The sequence below is a fragment of the Bubalus bubalis genome, chromosome 2, assembly GCF_019923935.1.
Source record: "Bubalus bubalis isolate 160015118507 breed Murrah chromosome 2, NDDB_SH_1, whole genome shotgun sequence".
Lineage (NCBI taxonomy): Eukaryota > Metazoa > Chordata > Mammalia > Artiodactyla > Bovidae > Bubalus > Bubalus bubalis.
This window is the reverse complement of record NC_059158.1, coordinates 177975793-177989166: the sequence shown is the minus strand read 5'-3', so window position 1 is coordinate 177989166 and position 13374 is coordinate 177975793. Positions and strand designations below refer to the sequence as shown.

Here is a 13374-nt window from a genome sequence, read left to right as displayed (position 1 = left end):
AGGTGAGCCCTCTGTGAGGCCAAGGAGTAGCTGAAACTCCCTGTGCAGCCCAGGGGCCCTAAAGCCTTTCCAGCTGCAGCCAGAGATCCTGCAAGGAGAGGAGGCCTTGAGGGGAGGAAGAGATGCAGCATTTGGGCAGCTGGAAGGGTGAATGGGTGCCCTGGAGTGAAGCAGACGGGGCACATGCCCCTGCTCTGAACCTGTCCTACATCCCACTGAGATGCAACAGCTGTTACTGGACTTTACAGACCAGGAAATTGAGGCCCAGAGCTGCTCCATTAACTTCCAGTCGCACAAAGCAGTCGGGTTCCACAGGCTAAACTCTTGCCCGTGACTCTCTACTGACTCTCAGCTTTCTAGGACAATTATGAGACCAAATCAGACACTGATGCCAGACTCTCAGCCACATGCCTGGTTTCCAGCAAGTGCCCCATGGGTGGGAGATGTTATTAGAGAAGACTTCTGGGCCCAGGGTTGAGGGGGTGAAGAGAGGGAGGTGGACATGGGTGGTGCTTTCTAGGAGGGCCCATTCAAGGAAGGCCAGAAGTACCCTGGGGAGGGTCCCGGGGGTACCTCCACCTTGGAACAAGGGCAGAGATCCAATTTAGGAGCAAAAAAAAAAAAAAAAAAAAAACTGGAGATGCCTCTGCAGAGGAGTTCTGAAGTTCTGCTCATTCTGGAGTCAGAAAAACCTGGATTAAATTCCCAGCCCTGCCCCATTCCACTCTGTGTGATCTTAAGCAGGCGTGTTTCCCTTTCTGAGTCTCTGCACCCTTCTCTATAATGCAGTGGAGGAGGGGGTTAAACACATAACAACAAAAACTATTTTTTTGGCCAGGCCGTGAGGCTAGTGGGATCTTAAATTTCCCGGCCTGGGATTGAACCCAGGCTCCGGCAGTGAAAGCACCAAGTCTTAACCACTGGACTTCCAGGGAATTTCTGCAAATAAAAATACTTTAAAAGGTGACAGTGTCAATTTAAGGCTGAATTTCCATGAAAGAGAGGGCAGTGGACCATACCTCCCACCCCATCCAATCCACACACAGCCCAAGACATGGGACATAAAGCACAGTGCTGGAAAGAGCTCCTTTATTGGGGGCAGTGTCCAAGCCGGGTCCATGGGAAGAGGCCAGGCCCAGACCGAGTACCAGGCGGGGGGCCACAGGGATGACGATGAGGCAGAAGGTGGTTGAAGGATGCTCTCATCTGCCCGAACCAGGCCCAGGACAGGAAGGGATGTCAGCTATGGGGCTCTGAGTCTGCTCAGTGTCCACAGGGGCCACAATTTGGTGACCAAAGTTTTTCCCACCCTGAGTGCCCTTAAGGAAGCCAAGAGCGGGCAGCCTCTTCATCCTCTTTCCCCTGATTGTGGAATCCGGGCCTGAAGGGGGTCAGATTCTGCAGAGGCCAGACAGAGAAGGCACTCAGGGTGGTGGCCCCACCTCAACTGGGCTAAGGAACCCCCCCTGCACCCCGCAGAAAGCAGGCAGCGGGCAGAAGAGCAAACACTTTAATGGAGGTTGCAGCGATCCACCCCACAGCACACTTGGGGGCCAGAGCACATGGGAGCCTCAGAGCAGCTCCCCTTCTCAGAGGAAAACCAAACCGCACACGTGGCCCGGGCTCCTGCCTGCAGCCACAGAGCTGCAGGTGGAAGGCGGCCTGGGCTGTCACCTACTGGTTCTCCTCCCTGCTGGCAGCATGAGGGGACAAAGACAGAGGGGCTCAGCTGGGCTCTCAGACGCCGGGCCCGGGCCGAGTCCCACATGGGCCAACACCCAGCCGAGAGAACCCCACAACTGGAGCAGGGAGACGCGGTGCGACCTACATGGAGGAGGCCGAGAGGGCCTCAGGGCCCCTGAGGCTGCCCCATGCAGGAGATGGCACACGGGCATTGAGGGCCACCTGAGGGGCCACGGGGAAGCGGGTGCAGGGGGCTCGGTGGGCCAGGTACTCACAGCGTCTGGTAGGTGCTGTCCTTGGCCTTGAGGAAGCGCAAGACGAAGAAGGCCACCGCCTGAAGACTCAGCACCATCACCACGCCTCCGATGAAGCTGGCCCCATCAAAGCCAGGGCTGTGGGCCTCAGGGACCGAGGGGCTCTCTGCAGGGTGGAGGCCACATCAGGCCACTGTAGGCCAGGGGCCAAGCCCCGCCCCAAAACCTGGCACAGGTCATCTGGGAGGCCCCCCAGTACTCATTAGGGGAGCCTTGGACAGAGGGCTCAGAAGTTCCACCCAGATTCTACGGGTGGCTGCAAAGTGCCTGGAAGGACGGATAGCATCCGGCCCTGGCTCTGCTCCTGAGTTGCTCTGTGGCTTGATGCCTCTCACACCCTTTCTGGGCTTCCTGACTGCAGGTCCCAGATGGTGAGTGAGCTCCCTGCCTGCCTCCCTCTTCCACCGGGACCCCACAGGGTGACGATGGACCCAGAACTTGGGCGTCCACACCGCTTTCAGCTCACAGTCCCTCTCCGCCTTGGGTCTTGAGCTTCGAAGCCCAGGTGCAGATGCTGTGGTCTCCTTTCAGGACTCCCAAGTCCCGAGACCCTGGAGTCACCCAGGGTCCAGAGAGAGGGAAGGAGGAGAGGAAGACGTGGCGGCCCACACTCGACCAAGGGGATAAATGAAGACTCGATGACATGTGTCGGAGGGACTAACCAGGCTCTGAGTGCCAGGACTGACAGTCACCTCTCCGTTAGGGCAGAGCCAGACTTACATGGCATCCCCGACCCTTTCCCCCACCCCCGCCTCAGGGCCCACAGTTGCCAGGACGTCTAGGTGACTCCCAGCTGTGCCACGTTAGCCATCCACTCCCACCAGGGATTTGATTTCAGGCCCTGGGCCAGGTGCCCAGAGCAGGGCAGGACTGGTGATAGAAGAGCATTCTAGGGCAGTGAGAGGGGCCCAGTTGGGTGCTGGATCCACTTCCCAGAGGGTGTAGCTTGCAGAAGGGGAATCTGAGAATGTGAAGGGTGGTCCCAGCAGCAGCTCAGGAAGCCCCAGAGAAGGGGACTAGGGAAAGAGGAGCAGAAGAAGGAAGAAATAAGCTGCACAAGACCCAGCTGGGGCTCAAGCTGGAGGAGGAGCCATCAATAATTCAGCCCCTGAGATCATGTTTCTGGCTTTAATTAACCAAGAGCCTCTTCAGCCATCCTTGCCAAGCCTGCTGACCTCCAGACCCTGAGGGGCAGTGGGAACCAAAGGGTGGGGTTCTTGCCTCTGTTCGGCTGGGACCCTGCTTTGTGACCCTCTCTGGGCCTGGAGGTTGCAGTAGGTAGTCACTGAGGACATGTCCTTGGCAACCTGACATACACCCTCAGCACCAAGCAGGTCCTGAGGGGGGCCATCCTGAGTTCTCAGAACCGGGGTCAGGGAGAAGAGATGGGAACCATCATTTCTTGATCACCTTCTATACATTGGAAACTGAACGAGGTGCTATACACCCTCTCATAAAATCCTCACTTTGTGAGATATTCTTCAACCCATTTTACAGATGTTGGAAACAGGCTCAGGGGGAGAAATCACAGGGTTGAGGTCACAGAGCACGTCATTGCCTGAGCCCAGCTGTTTTTCCCTGCACCTCTTGTCCTTCCATTGCCCCAGATAGTACCTACCTGTTGTGACTGTCTTCGGTTCATGAGTTGGGTGGTGGTGCACAGCTGAAGAGACAGGGAATCCATAATTAAACCAGACCCTGCCGCTTCCCATCAAGACCCTATCTCAGGCCCACCTGGCACACTCTTAAGCCTTAGTTTATACAGTTCCTTCCACCAGTGGAGCCCTCTCTCTTCATCTCTACGTTAATCATCATCTGTGACGCTGCCTCCTTCAGGAAGCCCTCCCCCCATTCCCTTCTGAGCTTCCAAAGTCCTCACTGTGGTTTAAAATAGAAGAGCTAGTTCCTCCATTTCCTCTGCAGGCTTGTCCTAGATCCTCTAGCTGCACCAATTTTCAGAGGAGGAAACGGGCCAGAGAGGGGAAGCGACATCTCAGTGAGCTAAAGGCAGAACTGACGCTGGACCCAGTGCTCGTGGGCACAGTCTTCTCTCTGGGAGAGGCCGATTCCCTACTGGAGGCAGGCTCTGGCTGAGGACACCTCGGCCCCCTCCCTGCAGCTTGACTTAGGCCAGAGGGAGCCCCCTTACCTGGACATGACTCTGAGCGGTTGTAGATGGAGCAACCTTCCTTGACCACCTCCGCTTGGGCCACGCAGTGTCCTGATGGGAGAAGGAGCAGGGAAGCGGTTTAGGGAGTGGGGCCAAGGCTCTGATGTTCAGAACTGGGGGCACTAACCTTGGGGAGGGCCTAACTCCATACCTTGCTCCTCCGGCCGACACTGCTCCCACACACAGCCGGAGAGGTTGTGTGATCGGTTCCCCTCCACACAATGTTCACAGGGCTTCAGCTGTTTGCAGGCGACTCGGACAGCTGGCCAGATGTTCACGCGGAGCAGGGCTCCCCGCCCAAAGCCTCGAGCACCTTTACCTGGGCGTGAGGTGGGTGCAACACTTGGAACCCAAGCTACCATTCCCCTTCCCCACTACTACAGATCTCACCCCCCTGCACACATACACTCACCTGGATCCCCTAAGCCCCACCGCACGCCTGGAGTTTCCACAAACACATGGGCACACATGCCTAGAAGCTCCCTGACATTCATCAGAGCACCCTCCTTTGCATATATCAGGAGCCACCCCCATCCCATTCACCTGGGGCCTCTTCACTTCTCTACACCTGAAGTTGCCTCACACCCGGAGCCTTATATACGGCTCCACAGACAGTCGGAGCCTCCTTCTACCCACCCCAGGAGCCCCGCACACAAGTGAGAAGTCCCTTCCCGCGCCCCCTCCCCAAGCCCAGACTGCTCCTGGCAAGCAGTTGGGTGAAGGGCACGCGTTACCAGCCACAGCAAGCTGGGCACACAGGAGGAGGCAGCAGCAGCCGCCACAGAGCGCAGCCCGTAAGGCGCGGGGTCCCGGCGCGGCCATGGGCTCGGAGGCGGAGCCTGGGAGGGGGATCGGGGTCGGCGGAGAGCGGGTGTGGCGTGGCCCCTCTGGACTCGGCTCCGCCGAGGTGTAGGTAACGAGACCAGGGCAACCTGCGCTAGGGCAGGTGGGCGTGGCCCCGACAGGGCGGGGCTAGTGACGCGAGTGAGAGGGCGTGGCTTTGTTGTCTGGGGCGGGGCCCGATGGGGCGTGGTTTGTGGGCGCGGTCTGCTGGGGCGGTATTTGGGGGTCTGGGGCGGGGCTCTGGCAAAAAAGACCGAGTCCAGAACTATTCCGAGTACCGGGCCAGGTCCCTGGATGTCCCCTTCCCTCGCTGGATCGTGAACACTCTGCTGCGTTATTATCCCTACTTCACAGGTGAGGAAACTGAGGCTCAGAAAAGGTGTGTGACTAGTCGGAGGTCAAAATTCTCCAAGCCAGGCTTGAACAGTACGTGAACTGTGAACTTCCAGATGTTCAAGCTGGATTTAGAAAAGGCAGAGGAACCAGAGATCAAATTGCCAGCATCCGTTGGATCATCGAAAAAGCAAGAGAGTTCCAGAAAGGCATCTACTTCTGCTTTATTGACTATGCCAAAGCCTTTGTGTGGATCACAACAAACTGTGGAAAATTTTTCAAGAGATGGGGATACCAGACCACCTGACCTGTCTCCCGAGAAATCTGTATGCAGGTCAAGAAGCAACAGTTAGAAATGGACATGGAACAATAGACTGGTTCCAAATTGGGAAGGAGTATGTCAAGGCTGTATATTGTCACCATGCTTATTTAACTTATATGCAGAGCACATCATGAGAAATGCTGGGCTGGATGAAGCACAAGCTGGAATCAATATTGATGGGAGAAATATCAATAACCTCAGATACGCAGATGACACCACCCTTATAGCAGAAAGTGAAGAGCTAAAAAGGTCTTGATGAAAGTGAAAGAGGAGAGTGAAAAAGTTGGCTTAAAGCTCAACACTCAGAAAACTAAGATCATGGCATCCAGTCCCATCACTTCATGGCAAATAGATGGAGAAACAGTGGAAACAGTGGCAAACTATTTTTCTGGGCTCCAAAATCACTGCAGATGGTGACTGCAGCCATGAAATTAAAAGACACTTGCTCCTTGGAAGAAAAGTTATGACCAACCTAGACAGCATATTAAAAAGCAGAGACATTACTTTACCGACAAAGGTCCGTCTAGTCAAAGCTATGGTTTTTCCAGTAGTCATGAGAGTTGGACTATAAAGAAAGCTGAGCACTGAAGAATTGATGCTTTTGAACTGTGGTGTTGGAGAGGACTCTTGAGAGTCCCTTGGACTGCAAGGAGATCCAACCAGTCCATCCTAAAGGAAATCAATCCTAAATAGTCATTGGAAGGACTGTTGCTGAAGCTCAAACTCCAACACTTTGGCCACCTGATGGGAAGAACTGACTCCTTGGAAAAGACCTTGATGCTGGGAAAGATTGAAGGCGGGAGGAGAAGGGGCTGACAGAGCATTGGATGGTTGGATGGCATCTCCGACTCTATGGACATGAGTTTGAGTAAGCTCCAGGGGTTGGTGATGGACAGGAAGCCTGGTGTGCTGCAGTCCATGGGGTCACAAAGAGTCAGACACAACTGAGCAACTGAACTGAACTGAGTCAGAGGTCACAGAGTTAGTGGCAAAATCTAGATTTGAAGAGAGGTAAATTTCCTGATTTCTGAGGTTCTGTAGAGTTCATCCTTCAACCAGGAGGGAAGAACAGGCCCCCAGACTCTGGCAGCCTGTATTGCTTCACCTGTTGCATCCTCTTCTCTTCTGTCCGTCAATACACTGCATCTATCTCTGACCCACCACACACTTTGGCCAAGCCAGCCATCTCACTGGTACTGGGATAAGTGGTCTTTCTGCAACCTTCCCCTCTGCCTCTTCTGGCTTTTCTCCATCTGCAGCCACTTCTCAGGTCCCTTAGAAGACAGCTCCTCTTCCACTCTGCCCCATCCTCCATTCTTCCCTTTCCCCTCCCCACCTCTCCCCACTCCTCCCCTCTCCCTCCCTCTCCCTTCTCTATTTCTCCTTTTCTTCTTTCTCCCTCTTCATCACTGCTGGCCCAGTTCAGTCCTGAGCCCTATTCCTCTCCTCTTCTGGGTCATCTCAGTCAACAAGTACCATATCTCTATCTGCAGCCCAATGCTCGCTCCCCAGCTGCCACACCTGTAATAATATATCGTTAGGTGGTTCAGTGGTAAAGAATCTGCCTGCAATGCAGGAGATCCAGGTTCGATCCCTGGGTCAGAAAGATCCCCTGGAGAATGAAATGGCAACCCACTCCAGTATTCCTGCCAGGATAAATCCCATGGACAGAGGAGCCTGGCAGGCTACAGTCTGTGGGGTCGCAAAGAGTCAGACATGACTTAGGGACTGAACAGCAACAAAGCAACTATTAACGACTTACTACTAGCAGAATTTACATTCTACTAAGCGGAAAAGACTCTGATGCTGGGAGGGATTGGGGGCAGGAGGAGAAGGGGACGACAGAGGATGAGATGGCTGGATGGCATCACTGACTCGATGGACGTGAGTCTGAGTGAACTCTGCGAGTTGGTGATGGACAGGAAGGCCTGGCGTGCTGCGATTCATGGGGTAGCAAAGAGTCGGACACGACTGAGCGACTGAACTGAACTGAACTGAACTGAAGCGGCTTAACTTATCAGGTCTTTTCTGATGTCCACAACTACCCTCTAAACATGGGTTTTGTAATCTCCCATTTGCAGGCCTCTGGTAAAATCACTTTCCCAGGGGCACACAGTTATAATGTAGGGGGTCAGGATGTGGACCAGGGTCTAGTGAGGCCAGAGGCTACTCTGCCCTCCACTGTGCCTCCTGAGGGTTCATCTGCTTCTAGGGCATCTCCACTTGAATTTGTGCCTCAGGCCCTGGAAATTGCCCAGTCCCTCTTTTCCCCTCAGGGAGGCTCCTTCCATCTTACCAGGCAGCTGATCGGAAACCCTGGTCTCATCCTCACCCTCTCCCTCTGTCTTGCCCCCAGACTAAAGTCCTGCAAATCCTGCTCCTGGATCCTGCTCCCTCAGCTTTCCTTTGCTGATCTCACACTTTCTCAGTCTCCAGGCCTCTCCCCAGCTCACCCCTCACAGTGCAGAGCTGTCCTGAAAACATGGATTTGACCATGAAACAAATTTCAACTCAACTTGGCTTTCACAGCCCTTTGACTCCTAGCTCTAGAAGCCTCAGAAGTCTTGTGCTCACCCCAACATCTTACCCTCTGAGAAAATAGAATAGCCTTCCCCCTAGCATGCATCGTTTGTACCTCCTTGCCTTCATCTGGTAGTGGTTCTCTCTCTTGGAGGGTCCTCCTCCTCTCCTGATTACATGTGTCTGGCAAAACTAATCCTTCATGACAACACTAAATGGCCACCACCGGCAGGAAGCCCTCGGTGACTGTCACGGAGCAAGGCTGAACTGCCGTGGCACTAGTCCCAGCTGGAAGATCAGAACCCATCTGCCCTCCTGCACCCAAGGCCTCACCATCTCTTGCCTTGGTGACTGCAGTGGCCTCCTGGTAGGGCTTCTGCTTCTGTCATAGTCTGTTCTCCACTCAGCAGCCAGAGCAATCCTTTGAAAATGTGAATCAAATCATATTCCATGTTTAAGCTCACCGATGGCTTCCATCTAACCACTTTCCAAGACTTACATGATCTTTCCCCGGCATGCCTCTCTGAGCTCAACTCCTACCTCTCCCCTTGGCTCCTTTGGTCCAGACACACTAGCTTCTTCTCTGTCCCTCAAACAATCAACTCTTTCCTCATAAGACTTTCAGTTCAGTTCAGTCACTCAGTCATGTCTGATGCTTTGTGACCCAATGGACTGAAGCAAGCCAGGCTTCCCTGTCCATCACCAACTCCAGAGCTTGCTCAAACTCATGTCCATCAAGTCAGTGATGCCATCCAACCATCTCATCCTCTGTCGTCCCCTTTTCCTCCCACCTTCAATCTTTCCCAGCATCAAGGTCTTTTCTAAGGTGTCAGTTCTTTGCATCAGGTGGCCAAAGTATTGGAGTTTCAGCTTCAGCATCAGTCCTTCCAATGAACATCCAGGACTGATCTCCTTTAGGATGGACTGGTTGGATCTCCTTGCAGTCCAAGGACTCTCACGCATCTTCTCCAACACCACAGTTCAAAAGCATCAATTCTTCTCCGCTCATCTTTCTTTATAGTCCAACTCTCACATCCATACACAACTACTGGAAAAACCATAGACTTGACTAGATGAACCTTTGTTTACCAAGTAATGTCTCTGCTTTTTAATATGATGTCTAGGTTGGTCATAACTTTTCTTCCAAGGAGCAAGTGTCTTCTAATTTCATGGCTGCAGTCACCATCTGCAGTGATTTTGGAGTCCAGGAAAATAAAGTCTGTTTCTATTTCCATTGTTTCCCCATCTATTTGCCATGAGTGATGGGATTGGATGCCATGATTTTAGTTTTTTGAATGTTGAGTTTCAAGCCAAGTTTTTCACTCTCTTTCACTTTCATCAAGAGGCCCTTTAGTTCTTCTTGACTTTCTGCCATAAGGGTGGTATCATCTGCGTATCTGAGGTTATTGATATTTCTCCCAGCAATGTTGATTCCAGCTTGTGCTTCATCCAACCTGGTATTTCGCATGATGTACTCTGTATATAAGTTAAATGAGTAGGGTGATAATATACAGCCTTGACGTACTTCTTTCCCAATTTGGAACCAATCTGTTGTTCCATGTCCAGTTCTAACGATTGCTTCTTGATCTGCATACAGATTTCTCAGGAGGCAGGTAAGGTGGTCTGGTATCCTCATCTCTTGAAGAATTTTCCACAGTTTGTTGTGATCTACACAGTCAAAGGCTTTGGCGTAATCAATAAAGCAGAAGTAGATGTGTTTCTGAAATTCTCTTGCTTTTTTTGATGATCCAACAGATGGCAATTTGATCTCTGGTTCATCTGCCTTTTCTAAATCCAGCTTGAACATCTGGAAGTTCACGGTTCATGTACTGTTGAAGCCTGGCTTGGAGAACTTTGAGCATTACTTTGTTAGCGTGTGAGATGAGTGCAATTGTCCAGTAGTTTGAACATTCTTTGGCATTGCTCTTCTTTGGGATTGGAATGAAAATTGACCTTCTCCAGTCCTGTGGCCACTGCTGAGTTTTCCAAATTTGCTGGCACATTAAGGGCAGCACTTTCACAGCAGCATCTCTTAAGATTTGAAAGACTTTGCACCTGCTCTACTCTCTTTGGAACTCTTCTATTCTCTTTTCAACTGACTTGCCCCTGATCTCCCTACTAGAAACAGGTCTCCTGGTTATTCTACATCACGATGTCTCCTTTTCCCTTCAGAACATGTATCAGCTATGTACTTAATTACTCAGTTGTTTCCTAGTCTATAAATAAGTTCCAGGAAGGCAGAAACCATGTTTGCCTTCATCTACAGTTAACTCCCTGCACCCATAAAAGCTAAGCAGGTGCTTATTAAATGACCACACTGTACCGTGTTGTGACTGTGCACATGTTTGCCTGTCTCACTGGTCTGTGAGACCCTCAAGGGTTCCCTACTTAATATCATATTAAGTGTTTATTTGTAGATTGTCCATTTCCCCATCAGAATGGAAACACCATGAAGAGGAGATATCTGTTCATTGCTATATTCTCGGTGCCTAGAACTATGCCTGGCAAATAGTAAATAAACTCGATAAATATTTACTGAATGTTGAAAATGCAGGGATATGGCCACATCATCTCTGTCTGTAGCACCCTCTCAAACCCAAGCCCAGGGGAACTGTCAGGGAACTGTCAGTGAATATTGGCTGAATGAATGGGTCTGTGCTAAGAATGTGTACACTGATGATGGCCAGATTCTTGGAGCTTGGACAGGGGGCTTCTGTCTGTGTCTCTCTCACACACTTCCCTCCAGAGTCTAGGCCCACAGGGTTGGTGGAGGGAAAGAAAGAAGTGTAACGTGGAGGTGAGTGCTCACAGCCATCTGGTGGTCACCTGGGGAACTACAAGTATTGTCCACCTTAGTCAAACTTCACCCCCAGCCCCTTCTGGGGAGAGAGCTAGGCTAGAATGAAGGCACACTGGATTTGGTTCCAAATAGAATGGCTTCAGATCCCAGCTCTGCCATTGACAGTGTGATTTGGGCAAGTCGTCTGGCTTCTCTGGGCTTCACCTATGAGATAGGGGTGTAGGATTATTGTACGTACTGGGCTCTGGTCTGGCACTTGGTAGGTGGGAAGGGCTGGAGGGGGAAGTCAGTGACGAGCAGAATCAAGGAGACAGGGAAGCGGGCCTGAGGATGAGAGAAGAGAAAGGGTTGCCTTTTCCTCTAGATAGCAGATCTTTGGGGAACAGACCTGGTTGGCAGTGATGCCCTCAATTGTCCTGTTGACATGGGGCAGTTTTGGAGCACGAGAGAGTGTACTCACATGAAAATCCATAGCCTCAGACTTCCCTGGCAGCCCAGTGGTTAAGACTCTGTGTTTCCACTACAGGGGACGCAGGTTCAGTCCCTGGTCGGGGAACTGAGATCCTATGTGCTGCATGGCACAGCCAAAAAAAACCCCAAAACAAGCAAAAAAGAAACTCCGCAGCCTCACTTGAGTCTCTTAGGTCTCCAGGGTTCCTCATGGTTAGAAATATCACTCCACTCTTTTTCTCTTTGGCTCGCTGAGGATCACCTCCATCATGAACCAACACCATGATTCTCTGGATCAGGAAATTCTAATCAACCAGCTACTTCAGGGGAAAGGTGGTCATTGATGTTCTTCACCCTGGAAGGGCAACCGTATCCAAGACAGAAATTTGGGGAAAACTAGCCAAAGTATGGAGAAGGCAATGGCACCCCACTCCAGTACTCTTGCCTGGAAAATCCCATGGACGGAGGAGCCTGGTGGGCTGCAGTCCATGGGGTCGATAAGAGTCAGACACGACTGAGCAACTTCACTTTCACTTTTCACTTTCATGCATTGGAGAAGGAAATGGCAACCCACTCCAGTGTTCTTGCCTGGAGAATCCCAGGGACGGCAGAGCCTGGTGGGCTGCCGTCTATGGGGTTGCACAGAGTCGGACACGACTGAAGCGACTTAGCAGCAGCAGCAGCAGCAGCCAAAGTATACAAGACCACACCAGATGTCATCTTTATATTTGGAGTCAGAACCCATTTTGGTGGTAACAATTGGCTTGGATGTGATTTATGATTCCTTGGGTTATGCAAAGAAAAATAAACCAACACCACCTTGCAAGACATGGGCTGCCCGAGAAGAAAAAGAACTGAAGGACAGAATGAAGGAGCTTGGGGGATCACAAAGACCAATGTAGGTTCTGGCAGGAGGAAGGATTAAAGATCCTGCAGTGACTTTATTTGTGGTGATTGTACAGATGTTTCATGAGAGGATTAATAAACTATGCAAAATAAAAAAAGATCAATGCCACTCAGAAGAGAAGATGGTCTCTCATACATCTCCCCTCTCTATTTGTGTGTGTGTGTGTGTGTGTGTGTGTGTGAGCCACATGGCTTGCAGGATCTTAGTTCCCTGACCAGGAATCGAACTTATGCCCCCTGCAGTGGAAATGTGGAGTCCTAACCACTGGACCACAAAGGGATTCCCTCTCATACACCCTCTCATGCCAACCTCCCAGCAGCCTCTCTGAGACCAACTGGACAGTTGTTGGGACCTGGCTCTGACAGGGGAGAAAGTGAACATCTGGGTTCCTGGGGCCAGATGTCCTTGTATTCTCTTTGATGCCCCGCTTTCCTCAATACTGTGCATATTACTACTCCCTCCATGTTTTCCTTCCCTTTCTTGGATGTTGCTTTTTGTCCAGTCATCCAGTCAGCAAGTATTTATTGAACACTTCCTGCATGCCAGGCTTTGTTCTCCAGCACAGACCAGAACAAAGTCTGTACCCTCGTGGAGCTTATATCCTGGTGGGGCTGACGTGTCTTTTCTCTTAAAACAATAAATTTATAATTTCAGGAGTGCTAAGTGCTCTAAAAAATGATAAATCAAGGAAAGCACAGAGAGAGTGATGGGAGCGGGAGTGGTCGTCTAGGGTAGAGGTTGGGAAAGCCTGCTCTGGAAGATACTAACTTGGTCACAGAGGCTCTCGAATGGAGTAAAGGGGTTCTGGGCAGAGGGAAGAGCCAGGCAAAGCCCAGGAGCAGGAAGCTTCTTACCCACAGTCTGTACTCTCACTGGTGGGTTTCCCTGAAGCTCCTCCTCTCTGCTCCCTCGCCGCACACCCAAGCCTCCCGGGTGTCCTCCTCCTGCAGCCAGCACAGCCAGTGTTGACAATGTGCCAGGCCCCTCCCAACAATCCCATGCAGAAGATACTAACATGGTCTTTTTCTTAAC

The 13374-nt window shown here is 51.6% G+C and overlaps 1 protein-coding gene across 5 annotated transcripts; it reads right to left on the bottom strand.

Moving 5' to 3' along the window:
- Positions 1-1072: 1072 nt before the first annotated feature.
- Positions 1073-13374, bottom strand: CD164L2 (CD164 molecule like 2). Of its 5 annotated transcripts, none has more exons than XM_044938080.2 (6): positions 13197-13374; positions 4319-4486; positions 4147-4218; positions 3616-3660; positions 1959-2103; positions 1073-1398 (listed from the first exon to the last, which is right to left on the bottom strand). In XM_044938080.2, the coding sequence occupies exons 1-6, from the start codon at positions 13357-13359 to the stop codon at positions 1392-1394; spliced, it is 600 nt and encodes a 199-aa protein (XP_044794015.1). In that variant the 5' UTR covers positions 13360-13374; the 3' UTR covers positions 1073-1391. The 5 variants fall into 5 exon arrangements, with proteins under 5 accessions (XP_044794015.1, XP_044794014.1, XP_025134431.1 ...); XM_044938079.1 differs by lacking the exon at positions 1073-1398 and adding an exon at positions 1532-1690; XM_025278646.2 differs by lacking the exons at positions 1073-1398; positions 13197-13374 and adding exons at positions 1536-1690; positions 4580-4721.

Bases quoted from the DNA above. Each gene is read 5' to 3' on its own strand.
- CD164L2 (XM_044938079.1), bottom strand. From the start codon at position 13,359: ATGTTAGTATCTTCTGCATGGGATTGTTGGGAGGGGCCTGGCACATTG. The intron at 4,487-13,196 runs GTAAGAAGCTTC...CCTCACGCCCAG, and splicing joins AGTGAGAGTACAGACTGTGG to GTAAAGGTGCTCGAGGCTTT. The intron at 4,219-4,318 runs GTATGGAGTTAG...TTCTCCCATCAG, and splicing joins GTGTCGGCCGGAGGAGCAAG to GACACTGCGTGGCCCAAGCG.